This window comes from Eptesicus fuscus, chromosome 3 (genome assembly GCF_027574615.1).
Source record: "Eptesicus fuscus isolate TK198812 chromosome 3, DD_ASM_mEF_20220401, whole genome shotgun sequence".
Classification (NCBI taxonomy): domain Eukaryota; kingdom Metazoa; phylum Chordata; class Mammalia; order Chiroptera; family Vespertilionidae; genus Eptesicus; species Eptesicus fuscus.
In genome coordinates, this window is record NC_072475.1 from 32,509,132 (window position 1) to 32,536,898 (window position 27,767).

The 27,767-nt window shown below is 40.4% G+C and overlaps 1 protein-coding gene across 1 annotated transcript in view; it reads left to right on the plus strand.

The window, feature by feature from the left end:
• FNDC3B (fibronectin type III domain containing 3B) overlaps positions 1 to 27,767 on the plus strand; it is a 331,142-nt gene that overhangs the window by 63,165 nt on the left and 240,210 nt on the right. Inside the window, exon 2 of the mRNA XM_054713730.1 lies at positions 6,308 to 6,446. Within this exon, the coding sequence (XP_054569705.1) occupies positions 6,336 to 6,446 (111 nt within the window). The 5' untranslated portion in view covers positions 6,308 to 6,335. The remainder of the gene's footprint in view (positions 1 to 6,307; positions 6,447 to 27,767) is intronic.

Genomic DNA, 27,767 nt, shown 5'->3' on the forward strand with positions numbered 1-27,767 from the left:
AACCTTTTCAGACTTGGAGTGGGGGAAGGAAAGTAAGAGGAAAAAGTAATAAGCCACTTGCCTAGAGTAATGTAAAAACTGAAGACCCTTTGTAATATTCTTTTAAAGTAAGGTGTTCTTTAAAAGCTTTGGGGGCATATTTGGATGGAATTGAATGTCTTACTAACACTGAGGATCTGTTCATTTTGTGTTTCAGAGTGCCCCGCCCCCTACCCTGCCATTAGTGCAGGAGTTCATTTAGTAATGCTGGGTCTTGCTCACAGGTAATGAAGGTAACAAATAACTTGCTCTCTCTTAGGAAGGAGGGAAGTTAACCACAGCACTCATGTGGCATCCTTTCCCTGTCAATCAAAAGAACAGAACTGGCTGGGCATGAAGCAGTTGTGGTTTTAGTGTTAGGATGTGTGGTTAGAGGGAAAGGTTGTGAGGGCCTGTGGTTGTTTCAGATTCTTTGAAATGGCAGTATGGATAAGAACAAAACAAAGAATAGGAATGAAATCTTGGAACTTTGGGTGATAAAAGAAAAAAAAAATCAGAGGAATAGAAAAAGGCAATGTAATAGAGATAATCTATATTTGTTCTGATTAGTTTCATAGCACATTTATTCTTTATTTGTAAAGTGCAGTGGTTTAAAGAATGGATTCATTCATTATAAGAACTCTATTGTGTGTGAGGGGGACAGTTGTGGATGTGGTATAGCCTGAATACAATGCATGAGTTCTGGGGTAGGTTTGGCCAGATGTGTATCTGTATACATCTGTCCAGGGCAGAAGGATCCCAGACCAGGAAAATGAGTGTTTTGTCAGGCTGGTTTCTCCTGAGACTTTCTGACTGAAATGAGAAACAGTTAAGCTCAGTTATTCAGAGATCACACTTCTCCACTCAGTTTCCCTCAGAGCTGATAATCAGCCGGTGGTCCAGGACAGTGGTGTAAGGCACAGGGAGAATTTCTGATTCCCCACGAGAGACTGATCCTCTCTGTGTGTGCACAGAACTGACAAACTGGCTTCTGAGCCCAGTGAATATGTAAGACAACAAATTTAGGATATGGCCCTCAGATTTGAGGGGGTGTGGATTGTGGTGCTGCCTAATGAGGAAGAGAGAATAAAACGTACAAATCAAACATAACTCAAATTAGGGATGAATTTCTGTGGACATGTTAGGTCAGAATGCTTCAAAAACCCTCTAGTACCACATCCTAGGCTGAAACGCACTATTGTTGTAAATGATTCTCCATCCCCAAGAACACACAGTGAAGTAGGAAATGCGGGATTTCCATCCATAATCATTACAGACCAAGTTAGTTTGGTTCTTAGAGTTAAGTATTTGGATAGTAGACCTTCCACATTCATAGCTTTACCTTTAAATTTCATTTTGAAAGCATTGTCAGCTTTTTCAGGCATGTCTCATTCTCTAAGCATTGGGGTTGAGGCACACCTGTTGCAGTTGAGTACACCTGTAGTTTTTGTCTGGATTACCAGTCAAAACAGAGCAGACTCACTTTTTTGGGAGCTGTCATTGAATGATTGATGCATGGTAAGCCTCCCCAAGTCTCCTGGCCCAACCTAACCTTTTATTGTCAATGTGAGGGACAAGTGGTTTTCCCAATTTACAACTTGAAGTTTGACTTTCGGTTTGTATTTGGAAAATCAATTACTTTTTCTCCCTTCATCATTAGGGAGTAACCAAAAAGATACTACTGTGTATCTTAAGTTTTATATTTGGTATATTTTATAATTCTTCCTGCCTTTCCCCTTGTCCTTTCTATAGTCCATGATGGCACTACATTGTTTCTGTTCCATGATAATTTAAGGACAGGTGGGCAGGCAGTATCTTGTTAATGGCTGGGCATTATCTTGCCTAGAGAAAATTTATTGCTTTTTCTATTTGTCTCTTGCGTTCCAGGCAAATGAAAGTATCCTCTGTATGTGCATGGAGTGTAGAAATGGGTATTTAAACATTGTTGGCTGTGTAAACCACCCCATCTATATGAACCTCTTACACTGTATTCCCGTCAGGATAGTCTGGTTTACCTTTGGTGGAACTCTTAGGGCTTAGGAAACAGGCCTTGTATTCTAGCAAGCTGGTAGCCTAGGGAAAAGCGGATCAACAAATTTGGTTACAAGAAGTGAGACTCATGCAGGGTTCACAGTGGCTTACATTCACTTAATTCATTTTTCCATTTTTCTCCTTAAAGGTTTAGTCATTGGGTGGCAGAGTTGAGGCATTAGAAGTTCCCACTGTAAACTGTCTAAGGAGTGATTGTGCATATAGTGATTGTGACTCTAAAAAAAATGTATAGTTCTCCCTGTCTTCTCCTCCCCTGGTCCAATAATCTGTAATAATCTCTGCACATTTATGATTTAGACCGTCTAGTACAGTGGTTCTCAACCTTTCTAATGCCGCGACCCTATAATACAGTTCCTCATGTTGTGGTGACCCCCAACCATAAAATTATTTTCATTGCTACTTCATAACTGTAATTTTGCTTCTGTTTTCCATTGGTCTTAGGCTCTACAGCAGCGGTTCTCAACCTGTGGGTTGCGACCCACAGGTTGAGAACCTCTAGTAGGGTCGCCTAAGACCATCGGAAAACACAGATATTTACATTACGATCCATTAACAGTAGCAAAATTACAGTTATGAAGTAGCAATGAAAATAATTTTATGGTTGGGGGTCACCACAACATGAGGAACTGTATTAAAGGGTCACAGCATTAGAAAGGTTGAGAACCACTGGTCTAGTAGGAAAAAAATAAAAGGATCCAGGCATCTCTTTTTTTTAATTTTTTTTTTTTATGGCACAGCTGCATTACCCAAACTTGCCTATATAGTTTTCAAAAGCAAATACAATTATCTATTTGTGCCAGTGGACTTGATTTCTTTAGGGTTTTTTTTCAACTTTGTGTGGGTCCCCATTCTCTCCCATCCTATATATATAATAGAGGCCCAGTGTATTGGGTTCATGCACTGGTGGGGGGCGTGGCCTGTAGGGATTGGCCCACTGTGGGAGTGGCTGTGGACCCGCCTTCTAAGCAGCCGCTCATCCCAGTCAGCTGAGTGGTGCTCCCACTGTGGGAGTGCACTGACCACCAGGGCTCAGCTCCTGCATTGAGCGTCGTTCTGCTGTTAGGTTGCTGGGCTTTTATTATATAGGATGAGACATAGGTGGGTCTACTGGCCTATACCCTATGCTACCTTGCGCAACCTGGAGTTTAACTTCCCAACTTGAACTTGATACCTGTGCTTAAGAGTGCTACCTACAGGGGTTAGATGGTACATCTTGTTAATAGCAAGTCCCATTGTTTTAACAGGATGCCAACTAGAAGTTTTCTTAAATTGAAATTGTCGGTGTGAGACATAATGTTGGTGTTGAGACATTCTTTGATATTAGGGGCAGGGGACCAGGAATGCCTGGATTTGACATCAGATCAAAATTATCTCTTCCTACCCAGTTCCTGTGGTCCCTGCCCAATAAACAATGAGTAATAGGAACAAAATAGCATTGTTAATTTAATTTGAATCTCAATCCCCAATATTGAAAACTTCCGTTAGCTAGGTTGGACCAATTGGAGCATAAGTAGCTTCATCTCAAAGCAGGTTCTGACTAAGGACCTCCATTCCACCCCATCCCACCTGCCCAACCCCTAAACTTGTGTCATTATTTCCTGTCCTCTGGCCCTAATGTAAGGACCTAGGGGCTGAAAGGACCTAGGGGCAGCCCCTGAAGTCACTTTACTCCTGCTGCTTTATTGGGTGCAAAAAGAGAGAGCAGGTTCCACCATTATGCTTCTCTGTGAGATGACCAGGACTGTCCCACGTGGATGAGGGCTTTGGCCTGTAACAGAGAAAGGAGAGGAGACAGAGCCATAATCTGCACCATAATATCACCAGCTAATGCCTTAGGGCTCTTCCTTGGGGAGAAGTGAGGAAAAGGTAGAAGTGAGCATGAAGAGCTTCTTCACCCCTACATGCTTTATCCTCAGACCACTAATTTAAATTACTGCCCTGCTTATCCAACCTGCAGTTTTGAAGAACATTAATTAAAACATTACACTTAAGAAATAGGCCTGTGTAGTATCATCAATCTGAGGAAAAGCAGCCATTCTTTCCTTATGCACTAGTAGAGTAAGGTATGTTAGAAAAGAAATTGAAATGGACCTCAGTACTCTATCATTTGACCTATTCAAAATCAAACAGTGATGTCATGATAGTGTCAATGGAATTGTCTTAGTTAATTTTATTGTGGAAGGATCTGTTTCCTGCATCAGCTTTTGTAATTTTATTTGCTTAGGAACTGAATAATTGCCTCATAAAACAGCATGATGGTACTATTAACACTGAATTATAAGACCTGTTATTATAGAATGTGCTTCCCTGGTTGGGACAAGACTTCACTGTTTGGTACTTAAAGTAATTAGTTTCTCTAAATGGGGTTATAATGAATAGTGTAAAATTTTACCTATTTAAAATAAAAAGTTTACAATCTATTGGGTGGTTTTTATGCATCATTTGATATTTTCAGGGAAGGAATTTCTTTTCAGTGGGATTGGGGCGATATATTTAATGTTCAGAATGGAGGTTGTTCAAAATGAGGAGAAATATTTTATTTCTATCACACCTGTCTTAGACAAATCTGAGGCTGTTTTTAAAGGATTTGCCCCACTGCTGTGCCTGATTTGGATATCGAGTATTAATAGACCATGGAATTTGAAATTTTTGGGGACTTTATTATGAATGACAAAAAATCTAACTGAACAATATGACAGTGGGTTTTTTAATTAACTTAAAATAGTGCACATGTGTTTATTTGTTTATTGGTTTTTTCTATGCTATTAAAACATTTTTGTGCCATAAATTTTAGCCATAAGTGAAGAATATGTAAATACTTTTGAAAGAATAATAATAATTTAAATATTTTATAATTTAAAATAGGAATTTATTATTTTTCTACTGTTGTATTGAAAAGCTAGATATTGGTGGCAAGTACCATTATGAAATGCAAGTGGTACTTGTGTTGTTTTGGATACTTGTGTGAAAATTGTTTATTCTGTTGAAACAATGGAATCTGCCTTTCAGCTCATTTCTGTACAAGGTGCCATGGGTAATCTGAGATACAGGAAAGTTCAAGATGTACACAAGTGATAAAGATGTAAATATACAACAGGCTAAATTCAATTTAAGGAAATGACGGGAGAGAGATAATTAGGAGAATGATTAATTACCAAATTAATGGCAAGGTCAGAAATTGTAATAATTGCAGTATAGGTAGTTAACCTTTGTTTCTTTGCTTGAATTAACAGATTATGTACAGTATTTTGATCTAAATAAAAGGGAAAAAATGCCGTTATAGGTCAGTTGACCTTTTTTTTCTATGATTACCTTACATCTAATGATACCACCAGTTTTTGTTAGACACTTGCCTTTTGAAAACATCATCTCATTCTATCCTGAGAAAGATCCCTGGAGTAGGGTAGTTACTATTCTTCATATATTTTTAAAATGTATAAATAAATGACAATGTTGAGGCATAGGAAGTTGCATTCACATGGCTGCTTGGAGACTCATCTGTGGTGTCCTAGTTCGGATTCTTCCATGTACTTTAAGCATATGCTAATTGACCCTCACGCGTCGCAAAAGATGGCAGTGCCCACAGCCAATAGGAGGGAATATGCTAATTGACTGCCCCACTCTCAAAGATGGCGGCACCCACAGCCAATAAGGAGGGAATATGCTAATTGACTGCCACACCCTCAAAGATGGCAGCACCTACAGCCAAAAGATGGCAGTGCCCAGTCACCTTAGCCCCGCTGGGGTGGCAGGCGTGCGGCAAGGCCGGGCCCGCCCCATGCGCCTGCCTCCGGAGTCCCCCAGTCATCTCAGCCCCCCAGCCGCCCAGGGCCGGCCTAAGGCACAGGCAAGCCTCGGATGGCGACTGCCCAGCTGCCCAGGGCTGGCCTGAGGTGCAGGCAAGCCTTAGATGGCGGCTGCCCAGCCGCCCAGGGCCAGCCAAGGCTTGTGCTGCTGGCAGTGGCAACAGCAGAGGTGTGATGGGGCGTCACCTTCCCTGATCACTGGGTCACCTCCTGCCCCGAGGGCTCCTGGACTTTGAGAGGGGGCAGGTCAGGCTGAGAGATCCCCGCCCCCCTGCGCCAGTGCATGAATTTTCATGCACCGGGCCTCTAGTACTCTATGATAGAATAATCTGAGTTTCCACTGACATCAAGACAGAGCACTTAAATTGTTGTTACAGGTGATTTTTTGTGGTCCTGAGTACTTTTTTAAAAAAATGGTGGTTCTTTTGCAGGGAACCAGTTGAGTGAAGTTCTCCATGAATGTACGTCACAATGATGATGACCGACCAAATCCCTCTGGAATTGCCACCATTGCTGAACGGAGAGGTAGCCATGATGCCTCACTTGGTGAATGGAGATGCAGCTCAGCAGGTTGGTGTAATAAGAGGGAAACTTAAGACAGGTTATCTTAGGGGAAAACATTAACCCAGTAATTGTTTTGAGATGGAAAAATCTGTGATTTTGAACATGAGTAGTTTTAGAGGTGTTTTTGTTGTAGAATTACTATATGATTTTTTAAAACATGAGAAATTGTTGTTTTTGAGAACAGCAAATCTTACCTCATCCAGTTAATATTCTTGAATATAAAAAAGTCTCATTTTTGAAATGAATCATTTTGAAAATATGCACACGTCTTTGGAATAAAATGTTACTCATGTCATATATTGTGCTCTTGACTGGTTTGCCTGGTTGGCCAGAGCAGGACACTGAGAGTGTGGGTCAGGTTTTGACCTTACACAGGGGGTGACTGGCCTTGACAAGATGCAGAGGTTCCTGTGAGTCCACCCTGGCTCTTAGAGCAGTCCTTCCAAGTACAGAGCTTGTTACTCAACATTACAGAATAGACAAATTATTTTTGAACTCATCCATGTAACATTTGGGGAAAAATTTAAACAGTAAGTAAAACTTTTGTGAATTATTAGAGATTGGACTATTCTGATAACATTAATTTTTTCTTATTGATTACAAAAACTGGGTTTGCTTAGTCTTCTAATTAAATATCATTTTGTCTTTGTGCAGTTTTTTAGAATCACAAAAGTAAAAGTCTTTTTTCTATGAACAGTAGAATTGGAAACAATTGCTTAAAAATATTTGCCTAAATATATTAATAAGTTAATCAATTATTTTTGACATCAGTATGTGCCCCTTACCCCATCTATCATAGCCCAATAACACTCTTTACCTATCATAGTACGTTAATACTTTGTATATATATATACTTTGTATATATCTCTATTGGATCTCATTTTGCTGCTTAATAATTTGTATTTTTTCCTGCATTAGACTGTGAACCTCTTAAGAACAAGGAACATCTAATAGGTGCTCCATGAACATCTGTCCGTTGAATACATTTCATCCCTTCTTACTAGTGATGCAGACATCTCCCTTTTGAATCCTCAGTCTCCCTTTCTCTCTCTGCTGGATCATTTTCATCAACATATTATAATATATTTTATCTTAAACACATGAACCACTACACCTCTCCCCACCCACAAAACAACACCCCTCCCTTGATTCCACATCACCTTACTACCTTACATCTCTATTCCTCTTACAACAGAACCTCTGTTTCCTTATCTCCACTGCCTTTCAACTCCAGAGTCCACACCTGGGTCTTCTCACCTTTGCCTACCAGTCTGTTGGTTTTATCTCAGAATCATTTCTGAAACCATACCTTGCCATGTATACCTTATTTCCATCACCACTACTGGACTCTAGGCCAACATCTCTCACCAGGATAGGACAGTCCTTCTCACTGGACTATCTGCTTTTATTTTCCTTTTGTTCCACCGGAAAGTATTTGCCACAAAGCAGTCTTTCGAATGATCTAAAAGCATACATTGTGTCATGTCTCTCCTGTTACACCAGGAGTAAAATCCAAGTGTGCACCCTGGCCTGTCAGCCTTATATGTTTAGTCCTTGTCTCTCTCTCTCTCTTAACGTTTTAAAGTTGATTGATAGTGAGAGAAGAGAGAGAGAGAGAGAGAGAGAGAGAGAGAGAGAGAGAGATCAATTGGCTGCCTCCTACATGCACCCCTACCAGCAATCGAACCTGCAATTTGGGTATGTGCCCTGACCAGGAATCGAACCCACCACCCTTTGGTGTACAGGACAATGCTCCAACCCACTGAGCCACACTGGCCAGGGCCCTTGCCTTTCTCTTCATTGTTCTTCCACTGCTGTGTCCAGCCACTCATGGTACTCAAAGTACCATGAATGGTTTCAATACGCAATATTTGGTCTCCCTTCTTTTCACCAATTAAAAGAATAAAAAAGACTTAAAAAGTATTTTCTGTCTCCCAGATGTAGTCACCTGATTCCTTTTGCATATGTACCTAGGCACCTGAGGCCCCCTATCCATGTTATTGTGTAGCATTTTAGTATTCTGATGATTTCTTCCTTATTTCTGTAATTCAGTTTGCACAGAACAGCCTTTTAAAGATTATGAACCAGCACACAGAGCCCTTAGTTATAGAATTATTCAATAGTCAGTAATCTCCTTTGCACCTAGAAATGACCAAAGACTGGATTTCCTCAGAATGCCTTGTGGCATTCCCCTACTCCAGTGTTGGCGAACCTATGACACACGTGTCAGCACTGACACTCGTAGCCATTTCTGATGACACGCGGCTGCTGAGGTGGCTGCATGCCGAGGATGAAACATTTGCTGCTCCTGAGAATGAAACATTTGCGAAATAATGTTTTTTCCTCAAAGTGACACACTACCCGAGCTATGCTCAGTTTTTTGGCGAAGTTTGACACACCAAGCTCAAAAGGTTGCCCATCACTGCCCTACTCTATCTACCTAATTAGAAGCTGCTTAATAACTTTGGTTTATAAAATCACATTTTTTAATTCATGTGGGACTTTTTCCATAAAGATAAGAAAGGGAAAAATCTATCCATTCTATAAACAGTCAAATACCAAGCTTTCTCATACAGGGGGTCCACTTATTCTAAAAAAATCTCATCAGGAGGAAATGTTTCAGTCTTTCTAATTAGTAAATATGTTTGTGCCAGAAGTATTAACCCTACCAGACCGCTGTACCGATTTTTCGGTAATTTCCGAATCTCTGGTGACTCCTAATTTTCGGTACTTTGCCTAGATCTATTTTCTACAATGTCTCCAAGTTCCATCTTATTCTAACCACTTGTTTGCATGTAGCTTACATTTTTCTATATCATGTTGATTTTTTTCTCTTTAATGCTCAGGAGCCCAGGTATAGGGGACAGTTAGATTCAGGGCCTCAGGTCTGGTAGGTTTAAAATTTATAGGTTATGTGGGCATTAACCCTAAATTTCCCATAATAGGTCATAATTGTTAAGTGGGCAGAGTGTGTTTGGAACATCTCTCAGAAGGACCAACCTAAGGGTTGTTACACGTTGAGGTTGCCTCTGTTGCCACTATGGCTCAGCCTGGGCAGTGGGTATGTGCCTGACAGTTTTCTTCCTCTTTCTGACCCAGAGTTCCCACCCTGTATCTCCCTTATTTCCTCAAGCCTCCTAACATTGACCTTTGGCCTAGTTAAGTGTAGCCAAGTCCTCTGGGCCTGTGTGTGGAACCTGGGTGAAGGCAAAAGGGGAAAACTGACCCAAGGAGCAAGCAAAATCAATGATGGAGAAATGCCAGACAGGAGGTAAAGAAAGAAGAAAGGGATAGTGGTCACCAAAAGGGCAAGGGCCAAAGGTGAGGACCTAAGGATCCAAGAGTCTCGGACTGTGTGAGTTCTGAGTGCTGGCCTGGGGCATCTGTGGGTCTTTGCTGCCTGTTCGTAGGAGCCTTTGTGGTGTGCTGCTCAGGGCCTCTGTGTTCAAGGAGCAGGGCACAGGACACATCCGAGAGAATGACCTGTTCTAATGTTTTCAGAGGCTTTTACTGTGCTGTGCCTCTGAGGCAACACCTTTTCATCCTAACAAGGACCTCTGGAGGCGCATGGTTATGGCTTCAGTGATGGACGTTGCAGGCATTGTCCAACAGACCCTTGGGGGAGGGGTGACATTTTAAGGGAGGCAGCACTTGAGCCACCTCTCAAAGTAGACTGTTGTAGAGAGCCGCCCACTGGCTGCAGGGCTCTGCCTCTGCATTTCTGTTAGGAGTCTGGATGGTGAAGCTTACCTTGTCTGTGTTTACAGCATTCTTAATACTTTGCAGCTGTGTAGAGGACATTCTAGTTTCTGTGTATGCAAAAGAACCACCGCAGTTATGAGAAAGCTCTTCCGTCCCCACAGCCGCTCTCCTGATCTCTGCCCTGTTGGTTAGAATTTAATTAGTATGAGTTCTTGGCAGGCTTCTCTGCTCTGTTCTGGCTCTCTAAATAAGAGACTGGTAATTTTCATTGACCAAAGTCATGTGAAGTTTGAATCCTTGGTTTGTCATTTTATATAGGTATCAGGAAAAGGAGGGTTCTTCTCTTAAAATGAAAAGCCATCCTCATTATGAATGAAGATTTAAAAAATATATATTACCAACTAAATAATGAGCAACAGCAGCAATAACAAGCATAATATGGACATAGAGCAATTTAACAGCTTTACTTACTTAATGGCTTTATGGAGACATAGCCGCATGCTATGTAATTCACTTATGTAGAGTATACAATTCAGTGGAATTTACTCTGTTCACAGAATTGTGCAACCACGACTACAATTAATTTTAAAACATTTTAATCAAACTAAAAAGAAATCCTGTAGCAGTCTCCATTCCCTTCTCTTCCCAATTCCTACGCAACCACTAATGCTCTCTGTCTCTGTAGATAATTTGCCTACTCTGGACAGTTTATATAAACGAAATCATTCCATGAAATAAGATTGTAGCATGTATGAGTAGTTCAGACCTTATTTTTTGCCAAAAAACATTCCATTGGATAGATATGCCACACACGTTTTATTTATCGACTTATCAATTGATGGACGTTTGGGGTATCTCACTCTTTGGCTATTAATAATGCTGCTGTGAGCTTTGTGTGCATGTTTTCATTTCTCTTGGATAGGTACCTAGGAGAGAAATTGAACACTTTATTTTGAACTGTTGTTTTCTAAATAAAACACCTCTGCTTCTCACTATAATTTCTTCTACTTTGAATAGATAACATAGCTAAATAAAATTTGTTTCTCTTACTACGCTAACTATATTATTCTTGAGTTATAAAAAAATCAGGTTTTGACCAGAGTTTTTGTGTGTGGCAATATAAATTATAGTGCATGCCCTTTGGTAATCAGAATATCAGAGCCTATGTTGACATTTTCAGAACCTAATGGTATATTAATTAAACTGTCTTTGACTTTTAGCACATCTTGGAGATTTAAAAATGTAGCAGCTAATTTTGAGCATTAAAGAGTAAACATCAGTCCAATTTTCAACTTTTTTATTGGTTTTAGTAATCTCTGAGGAATAATTATAGCAGCCACTAGTTAAATAAGGAAATTATTAGGTTCAGAACAGAAGTGTTAACATAGCGTTTCCTGATTTGCTAATTTAATCTGTGACATTTATAACCTTCAGGAGGGTGGTATGCCACTTTATATTCGTTTTCTTTTGTTTCTTCTTTTTTTGTTAATCCACACCAAGGATATTTTTTTCCATTGATATTTAGAGAGTGGGAGGGAGGGGGAGAGACAGAGAGAAACACTGATGTGGGAGAAACGCATCGATTGGTTGCCTCCCGCACTGGCCCTGACCGGGGGGTGGGGATCAAACCCAAGCCTGGAACCGAGGTAGGTGCCCTTGACTGGAATCGAACCTGAGACCCTTCAGTTGATGGCCTAACGCTCTAACTACTGAGCAAAACCTGCTAGGGCAGTCCTATCTAATAAAAGGATAATATGCAAATTGGCCATCACTCCAACACATAAGATGGCTGCCCCCATGTGGGCAAAGATGGCCACCCTTATGTGGACACAAGATGGCCACACAAGATGGTTGGTAGGGGAGGGCAGTTGTGGGCGATCAGGCCAGCAGGGGAGAGCAGTTGGGAGGGACCAGGTCTGCAAGGGAGGGCAGATAGGGGCAACCAGGCCTGCAGGGGAGGAGGGTAGGGGGGGACCAGTCCTGCAGGGGAGGGCAGTTGGGAGGGACCAGGCCTGCAAGGCAGCGCAGTTGGGGGCAATCAGGCCTGCAGGGGAGGGCAGTTAGGGGTGACCGGGCCGGCAGAAGAGGGCAGTTGAGGGGGACCAGCCCTGTAGGGGAGGGCTGTTGGGGGAACCAGACCTGCAGGGGAGGGCAGTTGGGGGCAATCAGGCCTGCAGGGGAGGGCAGTTGGGGGCGACCAGGCCGGCAAGGGAGGGAACTTAGGGGAAATTGGGCCGGCAGGGGAGCAGTTAGGCGTCGATCAGGCTGGCAGGGGAGTGGTTAGGGGGTAATCAGACTGGCAGGCAGAAGTGGTTAGAGGCAATCAGGCAGGCAGGCAAGCAGGCAAGTGGTTGGGAGCCAGCAGTCCTGGATTGTGAGAGGGATGTTCCAGATTGGAGAGGGTGCAGGCTGGGCTGAGGGACACCTGCCCCCCCCCCCCCCCCCCCGGTGCATGAATTTCGTGCACCAGGCCTCTAGTATTCTTATATTCTTAGTGATTCTTCTCATGTATGTATTGATTAGGGGCTGTGGGGTGGGGATAGAATTAGATGCCTCTTGGTCCTGACTAGCTAGCATTTAGCACATCTTAGAGGGCACGTAGCACACGTTTTGTTTGTCATACTTAAGTCTTTTTTTTTCTTTTAAACGTGCAGAATATTGATTGCTAATGAGTGTTCCTTATGCTTCTTCAGGAAGTAGCTCTCCTTAAATATAAACAGAAAGCTTGTCTCTTCTGCCATCTCAGGATAGCATGTTAACAAGCTTGCCCTGGAAGACAGGAGGTTAAAGTTGCCTCAGCCATGTGCAATTCTCTTGACTTTGCCTATTCCTGTTGCTCAGCATTTAGCATGTCATTTTATTGAGAGTGAGGTTCCCCCCTGCCCCCCTTTTTGTTTCTTCTCTTTGAAAGTCTTTGTTTCCCCTGGACAGAATACACAACCAGACTTTTCCTGGAGTATTCTTTGGACTGCGCATTTCCAGACAGCACATTAAACATATTAAAACTTTCCACGTTCAGATGGTGCTCGACATTGGCGTGTCTTTTACATCAACTGTGCTTCTCCTACTAATCCAGTGACCTTTTCTGTTCTGGTTGATATCTTCTCAATAACTCTTCCCCTGACAGCTTCCTTCTTGCATTCAGTAGTTCAGATCCTCTCACCACACAGGTTTACTCTTTAAACACACTGATAGCCACTGTGTCAGAAGGACCCAGAAAGAGTTTTAGCTCTAAGTATGGTGTAGAAAAATGAATAAACACTTCTTGGGAAGTTTGCCCAGGAAAAAGAAGGATATTCAAATGAGAATGGGACTGGCAGTTAAAAAAGAAGCTGTAGCTTTTGCTGAATAACATAGAACAGCTCCTTTAATGACAGAATCCTATTTAGAAGCTGGGGCGTGGCTTGAAAGTAGAAAGAGGCTGGTCAAATGTTGGGTTTGGAAAACCAAGTATGGGGAAGCTCAGTCTTGGGTCAGATTCTTCGGCATCAAGATGTATAGAAATGTCTAACTTGTGCAAATGTTGAAAGAAAATTATTATTACAAACTACTTTCCACATTCTCTACCACTCAAACTTATAAAGACCTCTGGTGTCAAGATATTATCAATCTCCTTTCTTTGAGATTTGGGGTAGAGAGGAGGAGTGAGGGGGTAGGATTTATGACTGAATTAAGGAGTGACTGAATAATAGATTTGTTCATTTTAATAAACATTTATCAAATGTCTTGTATGCCAGCATTGTATTAGGTGTTGGTGACACAAAGATGAATAAGACACTGTTCTTGCCATAAATGAATGAGCAATCTAATTGGGGAGCAAAATGTCATTTAATACCCAAGGGGCTGTATTTACACATCTCTGGTGCTTGGATTGGGGAATGTAATAGTGTCCTGGGATCACAGAGGAGGGATGGAGCAGGGTGTGGGATAGGTAGGCAGGAGAACAGACCAGGCTAGGGAAAGTGTCTGTGGGGAGGGTGAGTGTGGACAGAGGTGAACTTGAAGTGAAGTCCAGGACTATTATTCAAGCTTTGCATGTAATGTAATCAGTTTCTGTTTTATGAAATGAGAACAGTCTGTAGGGATAGCATATTTCAGTGGAGAGCTAATATTATTGGCACCCTGAACAGACTATATCTGTACATTCTATGATCTCTTTCTGTAATCTTTTCTATTCAGTATTCTTGTTAGTGAATCTGTCTATCCTCTGGTACATCCAGCCTGGGGTCCACCCTTGGCCTCTTGATGTCTGTTCCTCAGAATTACTGAGTCAGCAGAGGTTCAGACTGTGAGCATCCCTCAACCGGAGTCACAGTCCAGCAGCACAGGCACCACCCCTGCCTCGAAGGGCCTCCTTTTAACTGTAAAAAGGGTGTGAGTTTACCCCGGTCTGTAGTCTCATTTTACAATCCTCTCTGCCTTGCGTTTGCCAAAATTCTGTTCACTACAAAGGCTGCCGAAAAGGCATAGTCTGTGCATAATCTCAGTCTCATAAAGGAAAATGTTGATGCCATATTATCAGAGGGTGTTGTTAAATTTGGCACCCACAATAATTACGACACATGCCATATAATTATGACAGCTCTGAGCTGTCTGGGTTGAGAGACACTTCAGAATTTAATTAGCCAAAGGCAATAATAATAAGATACAAGATGTAGTCAGTATCCTTCAAATGGTAGAAATTGAGCTGCCTTCAAAAAGAAGAGGATTAAGGAAAAACACTGGCATGGCAAGGTTGCACTGCAAAATAATGGCAATTTTAAACTCCCCAGTGGTTTTAGCTTTATGATTGTTTTCAACGTGGTGCACTCTTTGTCTAGTTGCACTGTAAACTCTGGGAGAACAGGGACTGTGTCTCTTGTTCACACTTTGCCTGGCGTCTGAGGTAGCATTCAGTAAATCCTTCAGAAGAGATGAAGGATGAATGAAATGAACAAATTCAATTCATCTGGATTGGGGCTTGAAGACTGTCTATGTGGTGCACTTGTCATACAGGCTTTTAAAAAAACCTTTATAGATAACAACAACAAAATAAATGCCAATATTTAAAAATTGCAATGTTAGGTCTCTCTGTTTATCTGGAAAATCCAGAAGATCTGATAACACGAGGCTTGTCTGTACACTTAACAATTGACTGGCAAAAAGTAGCAGCTGCTGTTTTACTTGGGGAATGTCGTCCCCAGTCCCCACTCTGTGCTCTCCATGCTCATCTGAGTTTGGAACCGGGAAATTGTTAACTTTTTTACCTTTGAAATTGCATCTTGTGTTCACGCATGTTGTGATTTATGTGTAACAAAAATATTTAAGATTTTTTTTTTTGGCACACTCATGTGTATCACACTGATGCAGTGATTTTAAGCCTCCTAGTTTTCTACTTTCTTTATGACTTGTAAAATGAACTAGTGTGGGCTTTGGTCCACATGGTTTTGTACCAGGGTGTCAGTTATGTCTTACAAGTTAGGGCCCAGGTGTTGTTTTTTTTGGCCCCAGCTCTTCAGTGAACAGTATTCGAGCCCCTAAACAGTGCCACATTGAGCACTCACCACAGCATAGGAAGGGCAGAAGAAACAACCGGCGCCTTGGTTTTAGTGTTTACAGACTAGTTAGGGGACATTAAACACAGATGCGAGGTATCAGCGTTCCAAGGGCAGAGATGCAAGTACTTGTGTTTATAATCTTTTTTACAGTTTCCAAGAATCAAGTCTTCTAAGTACTTATTGAAATAGAATTTTTTAAAAGTAATATTTTCCTGGCATTACCTAGAGAAGGCATTTTTTATTTAAATCACTTCTATATTAACTTTCTCCATGAATAAAATTAAATTTGGTAGACTCCAAACCTCTGATTTCTGTTATTTTTTGAAAATGTGTATTGGTCACATTGAATACGATGCGACAGCCATTGATGTATCTCATAGTGCAGTAAAAATATACATACCCACACAGAGGAAGAAAAGATGGGGCAGTTCTTCATCCAGAATGTGTTAAGACATATGTTTGCACATAATTGTTTTCATGTAGGCAGACTCCGCTCTTTTTTGTCTAAAAATATGACTACATATAAATTATATATGTTACACTCCAAACGTGACAATAGTGATCAAACTGCATAAAATTAGTAACATTAATCTCTAAGATCCATATGCAATTGCCAAAAATAAACAGCCTGCCAAGGAGCCAATTGTTGAAGTGCCACAGTGTTGTATCTACTAAGTAGGTGATTTGGGGTTTAGCTACCTTCAGATTACAATAGTTTCTTCATTTTAATTGGGATTGGCCAGAATTAGATGCTTTTTAATAATCTTTTGGCCAGCTCTACTGTTAAAATGTTCAGCACAGTCATTAACTGGAACAATTAATTTGACCCTGCCTCTCCTGGATCCACTCTTTGTTGCTGATTCTTTGCTTTTTGCAGTATAGTAGATGTCCATTTGGATAAAATGGGCAGTCTGCATTTAGAAAATTACTTTGCCAGGGTTTCTGCTTTGCAAATTATTGGGCAGGTAAATGGAGATGGCAGAGAACTGGGGGTCTAATTTTGGGGGCAGGTTGACTAGAGACTATTTATATCAGTCAAGCTGTCTTTAGGGTTCCTGTCCTATTATTTTCAAAAAAAAAAAAAGGATATCAATTTATATGAGTCAAAATTTATATTTGGAAAGAAATGGACTTGTGCTGCATCCAGTTATCTTACATGAATTTTAATATTTAGGCGGAGTTGTTAAAAATCTTCCAGAATTCATCAGTGAAGCATGTTACTTCGCTAAAAAAGTTTATTTGGTCTTTATATTGGAATGTTGAGTTGTCCTTTGAGTTCATGGGAGAAACTATAGCACACTGAAACATGTGCTTTGGTTAGTGAAGTTGCTGGGTAGCTAAATGGGACAGAGTTACACAACTCATTCATTTTTTCTGATTTGACCAGTTTAATTGTTTTGTGTTGACAGAATGGGTCCTCTTTCTTTTTTCTTATTAAGGTATTACATATGTGTCCTTATCCCCCATTGTCCCCCCACCCCCCACTCATGCCTTCACCCCCTTGGTGTCTTGTGTCCATTGGTTAGGATTATATGCATGCATACAAGTCCTTTGGTTGATCTCTCCCCCTTACCCCCACCCTCCCCTACCTTCCCTCTGAAGTTTGATGGTCTGATCGATGCTTCTCTGTCTCTGGATCTATTTTTGTTCATCAGTTTATATTGTTCATTATATTCCACAAATGAGTGAGATCATGTGATATTTATCTTTCTCTGACTGGCTTATTTTGCTTAGCATAGTGCTCTCTAGTTCCATCCATGCTGTTGCAAATTGTAAAAATTCCTTCTTTTTTACTGCAGCATAGTATTTCATTGTGTAGATGTACTATAGTTTTTTAATCCACTCATCCACTGATGGGCACGTAGGCTGTTTCCAAATCTTAGCTATGGTGAACTGTGCTGCTATGAACATAGGGGTGCATATATATCCTTTCTGATTGGTGTTTCTAGTTTCTTGGGATATATTCCTAGAAGTGGGATCACTGGGTCAAATGTGAGTTCCATTTTAGTTTTGAGGAAACTCCATAATGTTCTCCACAGTGGCTGCACCAGTCTGCATTCCCACCAGCAGTGCACGAGGGTTCCTTTTTCTCTGCATCCTCATCAGCACTTGTTGATTTGTTGATGATAGCCATTCTGACAGGTGGTTGATGGTACCGCATTGTCGTTTTGATTTGCATCTCTTGGATGATTAGTGACTTTGAGCATGTTTTCATATGTTTCTTGGCCTTCCTTATGTCCTCTTTTGAAAAGTATCTATTTAGGTCCATTGCCCATTTTTTTGATTGGGTTGTTTTTCTTCCTTTTGTTAAATTGTATGAGTTCCCTGTAAATGTTGGAGATTAAATCCTTATCGGTGATAACATTGGCAAATATATTCTCCCATGCAGTGTGCTTTCTTGTTGTTTTGTAAATGGTTTCCTTTGCTGTACAGAAGCTTTTTATATTGATGTAGTCAGAATGGGTCCTCTTAAGACCTATCTTAATTCTCATAACCTTGGCAAAAAGGCCATATAAAAAATATCCTTATAGAATGACTGTTTTTCTCTATAATTTACGTGGTGACTTTATTTATGACTGAAAATAAAGTAATATAACATATAAATATAATATGAATTAGAAAGAAATGCCTTGTCTGTGAGTAATATCTGTTTTAAAGATTTAGGAAACCAAATGAGAATGGAGTCGTGTAATAGAGGTCATTGTCCTTTCATAGATGGGTGTTCACATCCAGTTTCCTTCTTGGAGTCTTCCCTTTTCTTGTCTTTAAAGTGGTTTACTCATGGTCAGGCACTGAGAGCTTTCCCACTGCATTGTCTGCCTCTCCACATGGTGCCACTTCAAGCTGCCTTGGGACTTTAAAGAGCCTGTAAGGAGAAGCCCTGAAGATCAGCCTCACACCATGTGTGTGCTCCTTTTTTGGAGGGTGGCAGTAGTTCATCTTCTAACAGTTATCCAAAAACCAAGCAGGAAGTAGAGGATAAAAGATTTGTAAGGTTGACTCTTCCAGAGATTTCAGTACCTTAAAAACAATGCAAAAGTTATATTAAAGATTAGATTTTTGACACTGAAAGAATTCCCAGTGTCTACATAAATTTTTGGCATTCACCTCAAACTCAAATGTTATTTTGTAAGCTTGCTTTCAACTTTTAGTTGAGTGGTTATTTGTGGGCAGTAAGTTAAATTGTTGGAAAGAATGGCTTATGTTTGATATTTTGATTTCTTTGTTCCATCTATGGTGGAGGAAAGTAATAGTAACTATTTGAGGGCCTGAGGTGCTAGGAATGGTGGTAAGCACTTTTGTACATCATTTCATCCAGTAATCATAACCCTACAAGGCGATGGTCATTTTTACAGACAGAACCAGAGGGCAGAAAGGTTAAGTACTTACAGCTGGCAAATCACAGCACTGGGTTTTGAATCCACTTATGTCCTACCTTTCAGGAAGGGTGGGGTTGCTGGGTTAGGCATATCTCTTGTCCTGTGCAGGTAAACCGTCTGGAGAGACATGGGATTGGGTTCTGCCCAGTAGTAAGTGGTCGAGTTCACAAAGAAGAGTACTCATGTTTTTTATATGACCTTCATGTTAGCTCTGGAAGGTGGCAGAGATTCTAACTCTGGAGCTTCTGCGAAGTGCAGACTGAGCAGTCCTGGTAGTGTCTGAGGCCTGGAGGCAGCAGTTGAGTTTGGAGGAGTTGGGAGTGAAGTCATCTGAGGCCCAGCTCTCAGGAGCTGCTCCCTTTCTTTCCTTGGGGAATGGTTGTCTCCCTGAGATTAGCAGCAGGGGAGTGGTCCCCTTTGGGGTCAGCAGCTGCTGAGCTGGTGGTGAGCAGACAGGGTAGCAGGCATTCCTCTCCTGGGGAGACTCACCCTGGGAGTTAGGAGGGGCCCTTTTTGTCTGCCTTCTTTTCCTCCCAGATCCTGCGTTTCATTTTCATTCAAGTATTACATCACCCTAGAGGCACAGTTTTTGTGTCTTAAAAGAAATCTAAAAACTTGTTGTAAGACTTGAACCTATAAAATTGTTTGTTTTTCATTCTGAATTTGTAATTATTTCTCTGAAGTAATGCCAGAATAAAAATAAAAAAATCCAAGTTGGTCCTGAAAGAGAAAAAACAAAACAAAAAACGCCATTTTGCTGTATGAGCATTTCTTAAATCTCTCACCTCTGGGTATTCCTGTTCTCGGGGACACAGAATTATGTCACCCAGTATTTGTACCGTGAGCCGTGATACCACACCCTTTTGCTAGCTATTTCCTTTTTTTTTTTTTTTTTTTTGAGATTGATGCAGGGCTTCTTGGACTTTGACTCTCCTCAAGATGTTAATTATATATTTCAAAATCAAGGGTTCTGTTAAAAATCACTTACGAATAGCTTTGGAAAGAGAACTAGAGACAGGGAGTTGCTTCAGGGGTGCAGAATATTGTTTTGGAGGCCTCGGGAAATCAATCTTAAGACTTAGTTCATTTACCACCAGGACATATTTAGTCAGTGTATATAAACAAAAGAAGTCACAGTGTGCCTGGACATTATGTGTCCCAGATGGAGTTTAAACTTGGCTCCTTCTACTGTGCTGATGTCATGGTGCATAAACTGGCCCTGAATTAGAGCCGTGCACAGAATCGGCTGTGTGCCTGTATGTGCTGAGGGCGTGTGCAGAGGGGAGGGACTGGCTGGAAAATCTTTGTCACGTTTTTCCTGCGTCGTCTGCAGAGACTAGTGTCAGCCCTGAATTTGGACTTGGTGCAGAATGAGGGAAGAATTGGAATAATATGTTCATTTGTACAAGTCAGCATGTGTATGCACTCAGGGATGTCATTCTTCCAAGACTGAGTATAAATGCACCGAGCTTTCCAACAGTTGCTTACAAAGCTCTAGGACTAAAATGTAGAAAGGAAAATCTTCAAGCGTTACAGTTTTGAAGAGTGTTTTCAGTCTGTTTGCCTTGAAACCCCAAATCTGGACTTTTTCTTTAAACTTTGTAATGGTCTTAAGCATCCAGCTGTATAATTCTGTTCTCCTGAATTGTATGGTGCATAACCTCTCAACTTAGTTGCTTAAGTGTTTGTAAAGGCAAATGCCTGGTGCCCCTGGCCAAGTTTAATTCTTCCTGTGTGCTTTGAGAAGGCAGCTTATGGGTCAGAAAAGGGTCCTCTCCTGGAGTTCTGAGCACTTAATAGGAAATTTCCACACACTGTGGTGTTATTTTATTACTTTTTATTGCTGGCTTTCATTATGATAATCTTAATTAGAAGCGTTTCCAAGTAATTCAAACCATTTTGTAGATGTAAAGAAAGGGCTTAGATTTCAGAACTTCTGTGAATGGATTCCAAAGTCACTGTTGTTGCTGGGATCCACAGAAGCTGCACAGACCCTGGAATGTAAATCAGTTGGGAGGTGAAAGCCAGAATGTTTCCCAAACAGAAAATTTGGTCAGAGGTGAGAATTGGCTGGTTTTAGATCTTATTGAGAACATGAAATATGGCAGATTCAGTAAAATTTTTTCTTTATACATACTCTGTTATGAGAGGCCACATTTTTAACTAAGATTTGCCACTGGTAGAAATGGAAAGAAAAGTAAATATTAATAAAAGTTATTTATTGAGCACATATTATGTGTAAGGCCTTGTACTAGAACTATACTAGGGTTTCCCTGTTTCTTAAGCACACATATGGGGTAGGTATTATCTATTTTTTTTCAGTTGAGAAAATATCTGGTTTGATGGATTAAGTGTCTTACCTTCAGAGCTGGGACTCAACTATAGTCTTTCTTTTTTGTTTTATTTTTTAAAATATATTTTTATTGATTTCAGAGAGGGAGAGGAAGAGAGAGATAGAAACATCAATGATGAGAGGGAATCATTGATTGGCTGCCTCCTGCACATTGGACCGAGCCCGCAACCTAGGCATGTGCCCTTGACCGGAATCGAACCTGGGACCCTTCAGTCCGCAGGCCAACGCTCAATCCACTGAGCCAAACCAGCCAGGGCCTGTTTTATTTTTTAAAATTAACTTTATTAGGGTGTGATCTTTCTGATTTACTCCTCTCACTGTGTATCTCGGGCATCTTAGTTGACTTTTAAATGATTAGTTTAGAAATGAAACTGAAATGAGATTAGATTGAAATTCTAGCCCATCTGAATTCTGAACACATTATACCATCGGGCCTCCATGTATTTGCTTGTGTAATTGTTCTTTTGTTTATTTAATTGAAGTCTCCCAGTCCCATTTTAAATGTTACTCCTAACTATAACTTTTCCTCATTTCTTCATGGTTTCTTCAGTTTCCATAGCACTTACTAGCAAATAATCACATTTTATTACAGTTAATTGTATTTTCTACTGTTCAACCAACACACAAATGGGTAGGATTTCATCTTTCTCATCTTAGAATTATCAATGCTTAATAAAGTGCCTGGTACATAATAACTACTCAGCAAATCTTCGTTGAATAATCAAGGGTTCAATAATTGCATTAAGTATTGATTTAAATAAGCTTAATAATCAATGCAAAGTCAAGGCCTGAATCAGTGATAATATACTCTGCAATGGCATGAAGTGGGAAATATTTCTCTGTCTTCTGCAAAATCCTTCCAAATTCCTAGAATATTACATAGTTGTATTTACTTCTGGGTTGACATTACTGGGCACAAAATAACAGACAATATTAGTATTAATTTTAAGTAATTAATATAAAGTATAACAATTAGAATTGTTAATTCTAGAATATTTAATGACAAAGTATTGGGAACTGATTTTCTGTTATAAGGATGAGAACATTCTTTATGGGCACATTATTGCTTGATTATGTCATAAGTGGTAGAACAGTGTTAAATGAATAAGGTTAGCAGTAGAACAGTATTAAATGGGTAAGGTGGTCAACATTGAAATGAGTCTTAAAAATAGAAGAATATTGGGATATAGGCAGTTAAATATGTTCTTCACTGGCCTTGAGATTCTGACAGAGCTGTTTGCTTAGGTTCAGTGCACAGCTTTCCAGAGTTGTGTGGCATTAATTAAGCACATCAGCATGGATTGTGTTGCTCTGTCTCAGCCAGTAAAAACCAGACCTGAGGTAGCTGTGTCTAAATGGAGGGAGACATTCTAGATTCAGTGTGCAAAGCACATTCAGGGGAGGGCTGATTAGGTGAAACGTAGCCCGAGCTGTTGATTCCTTATCAGTGTGGCCAGAGCCAAGTTTGGGAACATGGGCACATGGATGGAATTGAGGGTTAGAAAGGGCTTGTACCTCACTTGATGGACAGTTTTTACAAGAATTCACCCTGAAATGGTGATGACAGGAACCAAAATTTGTTCTCAGTGGACATAATTTTTTGCTGTTGTTAATCCTCACCCGACGATATTTTTTTCCATTGATTTTTTTTTTTTTTTTAGAGAGAGTGGAAAGGAGGAAGGGGAGAGAGAGAAACAAAGGAGGAAGGGGAGAGAAACATCGATGTGAGAGAAACACATCAATTGGTTGCTTCCAAAATTCAGGATGGACCTGCAACCCAGGTACTCACCCTTGACTGGGTATCAAACCTTCAACCCCTCCATCTGCAATCCTATGCTCTAACCACTGAGTCATGCCGGCCAGGGTGTGAACATAATTTTTAAAGGAAGAAGAATTACATTTTTGGTATTCAACAAACGTGAATAATGTATTTAATAAAATAAAATAAAAAGATTTCAAAATAATGGTGCTTCAAATGTATAAGGATATTTGGTAGCTGTTAGCCAGGGGAAAACTACACTTAGACTTACATGGAATTTTGGTCTTTTATATTCTTGGTTTTATCTTGAAAGTCCTGTAGTTGAAACTTTAGACTCTGGCATTTGTGGTTCCCTTAAAAGAGGCTTTTAACCTAGTTTTGGTCATCTATATTACATTTTGCATTTTTTCCATTTAAGTTAATGCTATATTTTTATTCTTAGCAAACAGCAGCTCTTTTTGTAATGTAATCTCTTTATTCTAGGCAGTATACAATTAAAGGGAGTAGAAATGTACAATTTTTACAAGATGCCATTGTATTTTCTTTATAGCCCTTACTACTATCTGTAAATGCTTTATTTTTATTTAAATGATCCCCCCACCCCTATGCCATGCAAGTTCCATTTCTTAGCTTTTGAGTTGGGCAAAACTTTGTGTTTTCTAAGGTTCTATTCTCAATGCTTAGAGGAATTCTAGACCCATTCTGGCACTCATTAATATTTGCTCAATTAAGACCGTAATGTAGTAATTCTTCTAAGGACACTTATTTCATGAAATGTAGTTATTGAACTCTTGAGTGTATATATTTTCAACAGGCAATGGTGTAATTTCAGTGTATAAAAATGTCCTCTTTGGTTCATCTGACTTCTTTGTCTTTGGTTTACCTACTAATGCATTCCTGCATTTTTGGTTACTGACAGGTGACTTTTGGGAGGCATAGGAAATACAGATTCAATCTTCTGCAGAGTCCTTTCTTTCTTTCTTTCTTTCTTTCTTTCTTTCTTTCTTTCTTTCTTTTTTTAAATTTCTTTATTGATTAAGGTATCACATATTAGTCCTCATCCCCCCATTCCCATCCCACACCCCTCCCCACACATGCCCCTACCCCCATGTTGTCCTTAACCGCTGGTTAGGCTCATATGCTTGCACACAAGTCCTTTGGTTGATCTCTCCCCTTTACCCCCACCTCTCTTTCTTTCTTTTGCATCCTATTGGGTCATGAAAAATGGCATCTAGTGATTGTGATAATCAAGTGGTTGGCTCATTGCTTCTTCTCAGGATTCTGAGGGAATTCAAGGACTGAAACGACTATGAGAATAAATCCTGCCCAATATAAAAACAACTGTTTATTGTTGTGGGATTCCTTACAACTTAACTGCCATAGTGGGAGTGTGGGGCTCTGGCTCAGGGAGTGAGCCTGGATTTCCTAGAAGAGAATGTCCTCAGACTTTGGTGACATGCCTCTGACCCAGTTGCATGCTTGCTCTTCTTCTAGCTGTTTATTGAAGTATCTTCATAGAGAATGGACTCTGTGAAGCCTGCCCCCATCAGAGGGGGAAGCTGTGTGTAGAAGAGAAGAGCATGCATTTTGGTCAGACAGAGCTGGAGTCTAGGGCAGCTCAGTCATTTTGTAGTTTTGTGACTTTAGACAAGTTACTTATCCTCTTTAAGCCTCAGTTTCCCCATCTGTGAAATCTGGTTGGTAATACCTTCCTGGAAGATCATACAGGTTCATAATTAATAGCTATTTATATAATCATTGTAGGAAAAACACCTGTTAGGAGTCGATAAGTAGGCTGCATCATGCTTACTTAATTTGAGAGATGAAATGATCTGTTGAGGGGGACAACTTTTTCACCTTCCATCCTTTGAGGAAATCAGAGTATTAGAAATTTTGGAGCACTGGAGCATTCTTGCTCCTTGCTTTAAACAGAATGAGCCCTAAAGCTCAGGAAGAAACAAGACAAGACCATTTATCCTGTGAGTGGTGTTGACCAAGGGAAGGGTGTTACATGCCATCCATTTCCTTGTGTCTTGACCCAGTGTATAAGTACCTTTGGAGGCTTCCTGGTCTTGTGTGTTGTTTTTCTGCCAGCTGTGGATTCAGGCTTCAAGTAGGACAAGTGAGCAGATGAGGCAATCAGTATTTTCCCATCATCTTCCATTACTTTTCTATTTTACCTGTTCACATTTTAAATCTTGGGACATTTTCTTTGTATCATGTTATTACCACAAAGATAAGTGCTGGTCATCTGAAGCTTCTTTTCTTGATTTGGAGAAAACAAATGATGTATCTCTTGAGGCCACTGTGGTCTGTGACATAGAGGCGAGGGACTAGGGTCTCAAAGGTGTGTATTGTTAGGTGGTTTGGGTCCCTTAGGGCCTGGGTTGAGCTCTCCAGGATTTCTCTGGAGTTCCAAAATTGGGGGGAGAGGGGAGGAGAGAGAGAGAGAGAGAGAGAGAGAGAGAGAGAGAGAGCGCAAAAAGGTGCTACTATTCCTCTCATGTAGTCAAAGATCACTTCTTAAAAGTTATTGGATGTTCCTGGATAGAATCCTTCCTCAAGTGGAATTCTGCAGTTTTTAGGTTGTATCACTTTTTCCACTAAAGGTATCTGTTGGGTGATCCTAAATGCTTCCTCCAAGTGAGAAGTATTCATTTATACATGAAACAGCTGAGAGTAAAACACCTCACAGAGTTTGGGACGTTTCAAAAAGCTCCAAAAGTGAAATGCTATCTCCTCTCCTATCATAGTTTATATTTCAGTTATGTGGATATTGCGTTTAACTTTCAGAATGCTGAAAATGTAACATTTCATCTTCGGTCAGTCAGTACTATTGTCCCAGCAGAAGGTTTTGTGATGGCCACGTACATGACAGTGCTTATTTAGTCAGGTGGCTGGTAATTTTTATTTGAGGCATAAATTGATCTTCTGGTTAATCAACCACCCCAAATTTAAATTGCAAAAGTAGTTTCCCTTTTCCTCTTCTATTAAGAAACAGATTTAGAATGACTAAAAAAAAAAAAAAAAAAAAAAAATCTGCACTCGAGAATACACTGAGTGGCCAGATTATTATGATCTCTGAATGCATAATAATCTGGCCACTCAGTGTATGTATATGTGTGTGTGTATGTGTATGTGTGTGTGTGTGTATGTATATATATGTGTGTGTGTGCATATATATATATATATATATATATATATATATATATATATATATTAGAGGCCCGTTGCATGAATTCGTGCATGGGTGGGGTCCGGCCAGCCTGGACAGGGGGAGGGGATATGGGTGGTTGGCCGGCCTGCCTGCTGGTCAAGGGGACAATTTGCATATTAGCCTTTTATTATATAGGATATACACTGAGTATTATGTGTTCAGATTTCATAATAATCTGGCCACTCAGTGTATGTTTAGTGATGTGTGTGTGTGTATGTGTGTGTGTGTGAGAGAGAGAGAGAGAAAGAGAGAGAGAAACATCGATGTGTGACTGACTAGGGCGACTGACTGGGCCCAAACCACAACCTAGGTATGCGCCCTAACCTGGGACTGAACCTGAAACCTTTAGGTGTACGGGATGACATCCAACCAACTGAGCCTCCTGGCCAGGGCCGATTCAGGCTTACTTTTAAGGAAAGATCTGTTACACCGGTTTCAGTTGTCTTGCTGGTTAAAGCTTTTCCAGGATGCTGTGTTTGGCCTTTTGCTCAATTATATTAATCCTACCTCTTATTTTGTTGTTTCTTTAGACTTTGGAAAAGTGGTCACTTATTTTTCATTAAGCCTGGATAAACTGCCTTTGGTTATTTCGGGCTGCTTGGTTCATGTAGCACTAAGAGATTTGAAACAGAACCAATGAAGCAATAGTGACCTGAAGTATGCTCTTAATAATTTGATTAACATGATTCCATTTTAACATCTATGGGGCAAAAATCTATCAGTGGTTGAAATCTGTCTTTTTTTCTTTTTCCCTCTGACAAGACACAGAACACAGCATGAATTGTTTTAATGCTGACGTTGGAAAAGCAGAAAATGCTTAGTGAGTGGACAAAAAATGATGAGGTTTGGACAGTGATGTTATGCTTCACATTCTGTATTTAAAAGAACTTGTAACAGTTATGTCTGCTTTGTGGTGAGAAAGAAGGAGGGAGGGAGGAAGAGAAAGGTGGGGGAGACAGAGACAGAGACAGAGAGACACAGAGAGAGACTGGCTTGTATGATGTAGAAGGTTAAGTACCAGGGAGCCTGCCAGGGTGTGACTCATGCTCCTCAAGGCTTGGTGATGCAAGGCTTTCTGCCGCCTTCTCATTCATGTCTGTTTTCAGGGACAGATCATTGGGCTGGTGTGTGTCAAATTTTTATTTTTATCTCTCCTTTATTGACAGTGAAAACAGCAAGGAGGTCAGTCTGCCACAGTAAAGCAAAATGCTTTCATTTAAAATATCTCGGTGCCAAATGAATACGGTTTGTTCAAATAATGACTTTGGCTCTTACTAAGAAAAATTGATATTGGGACACAGGAGATTTGCCTGGTTTCTGAGGTAACTTAGTAGATTATAATCTGGTTGCCATAGCAACCCAGTAGCAGGGAAAATTAC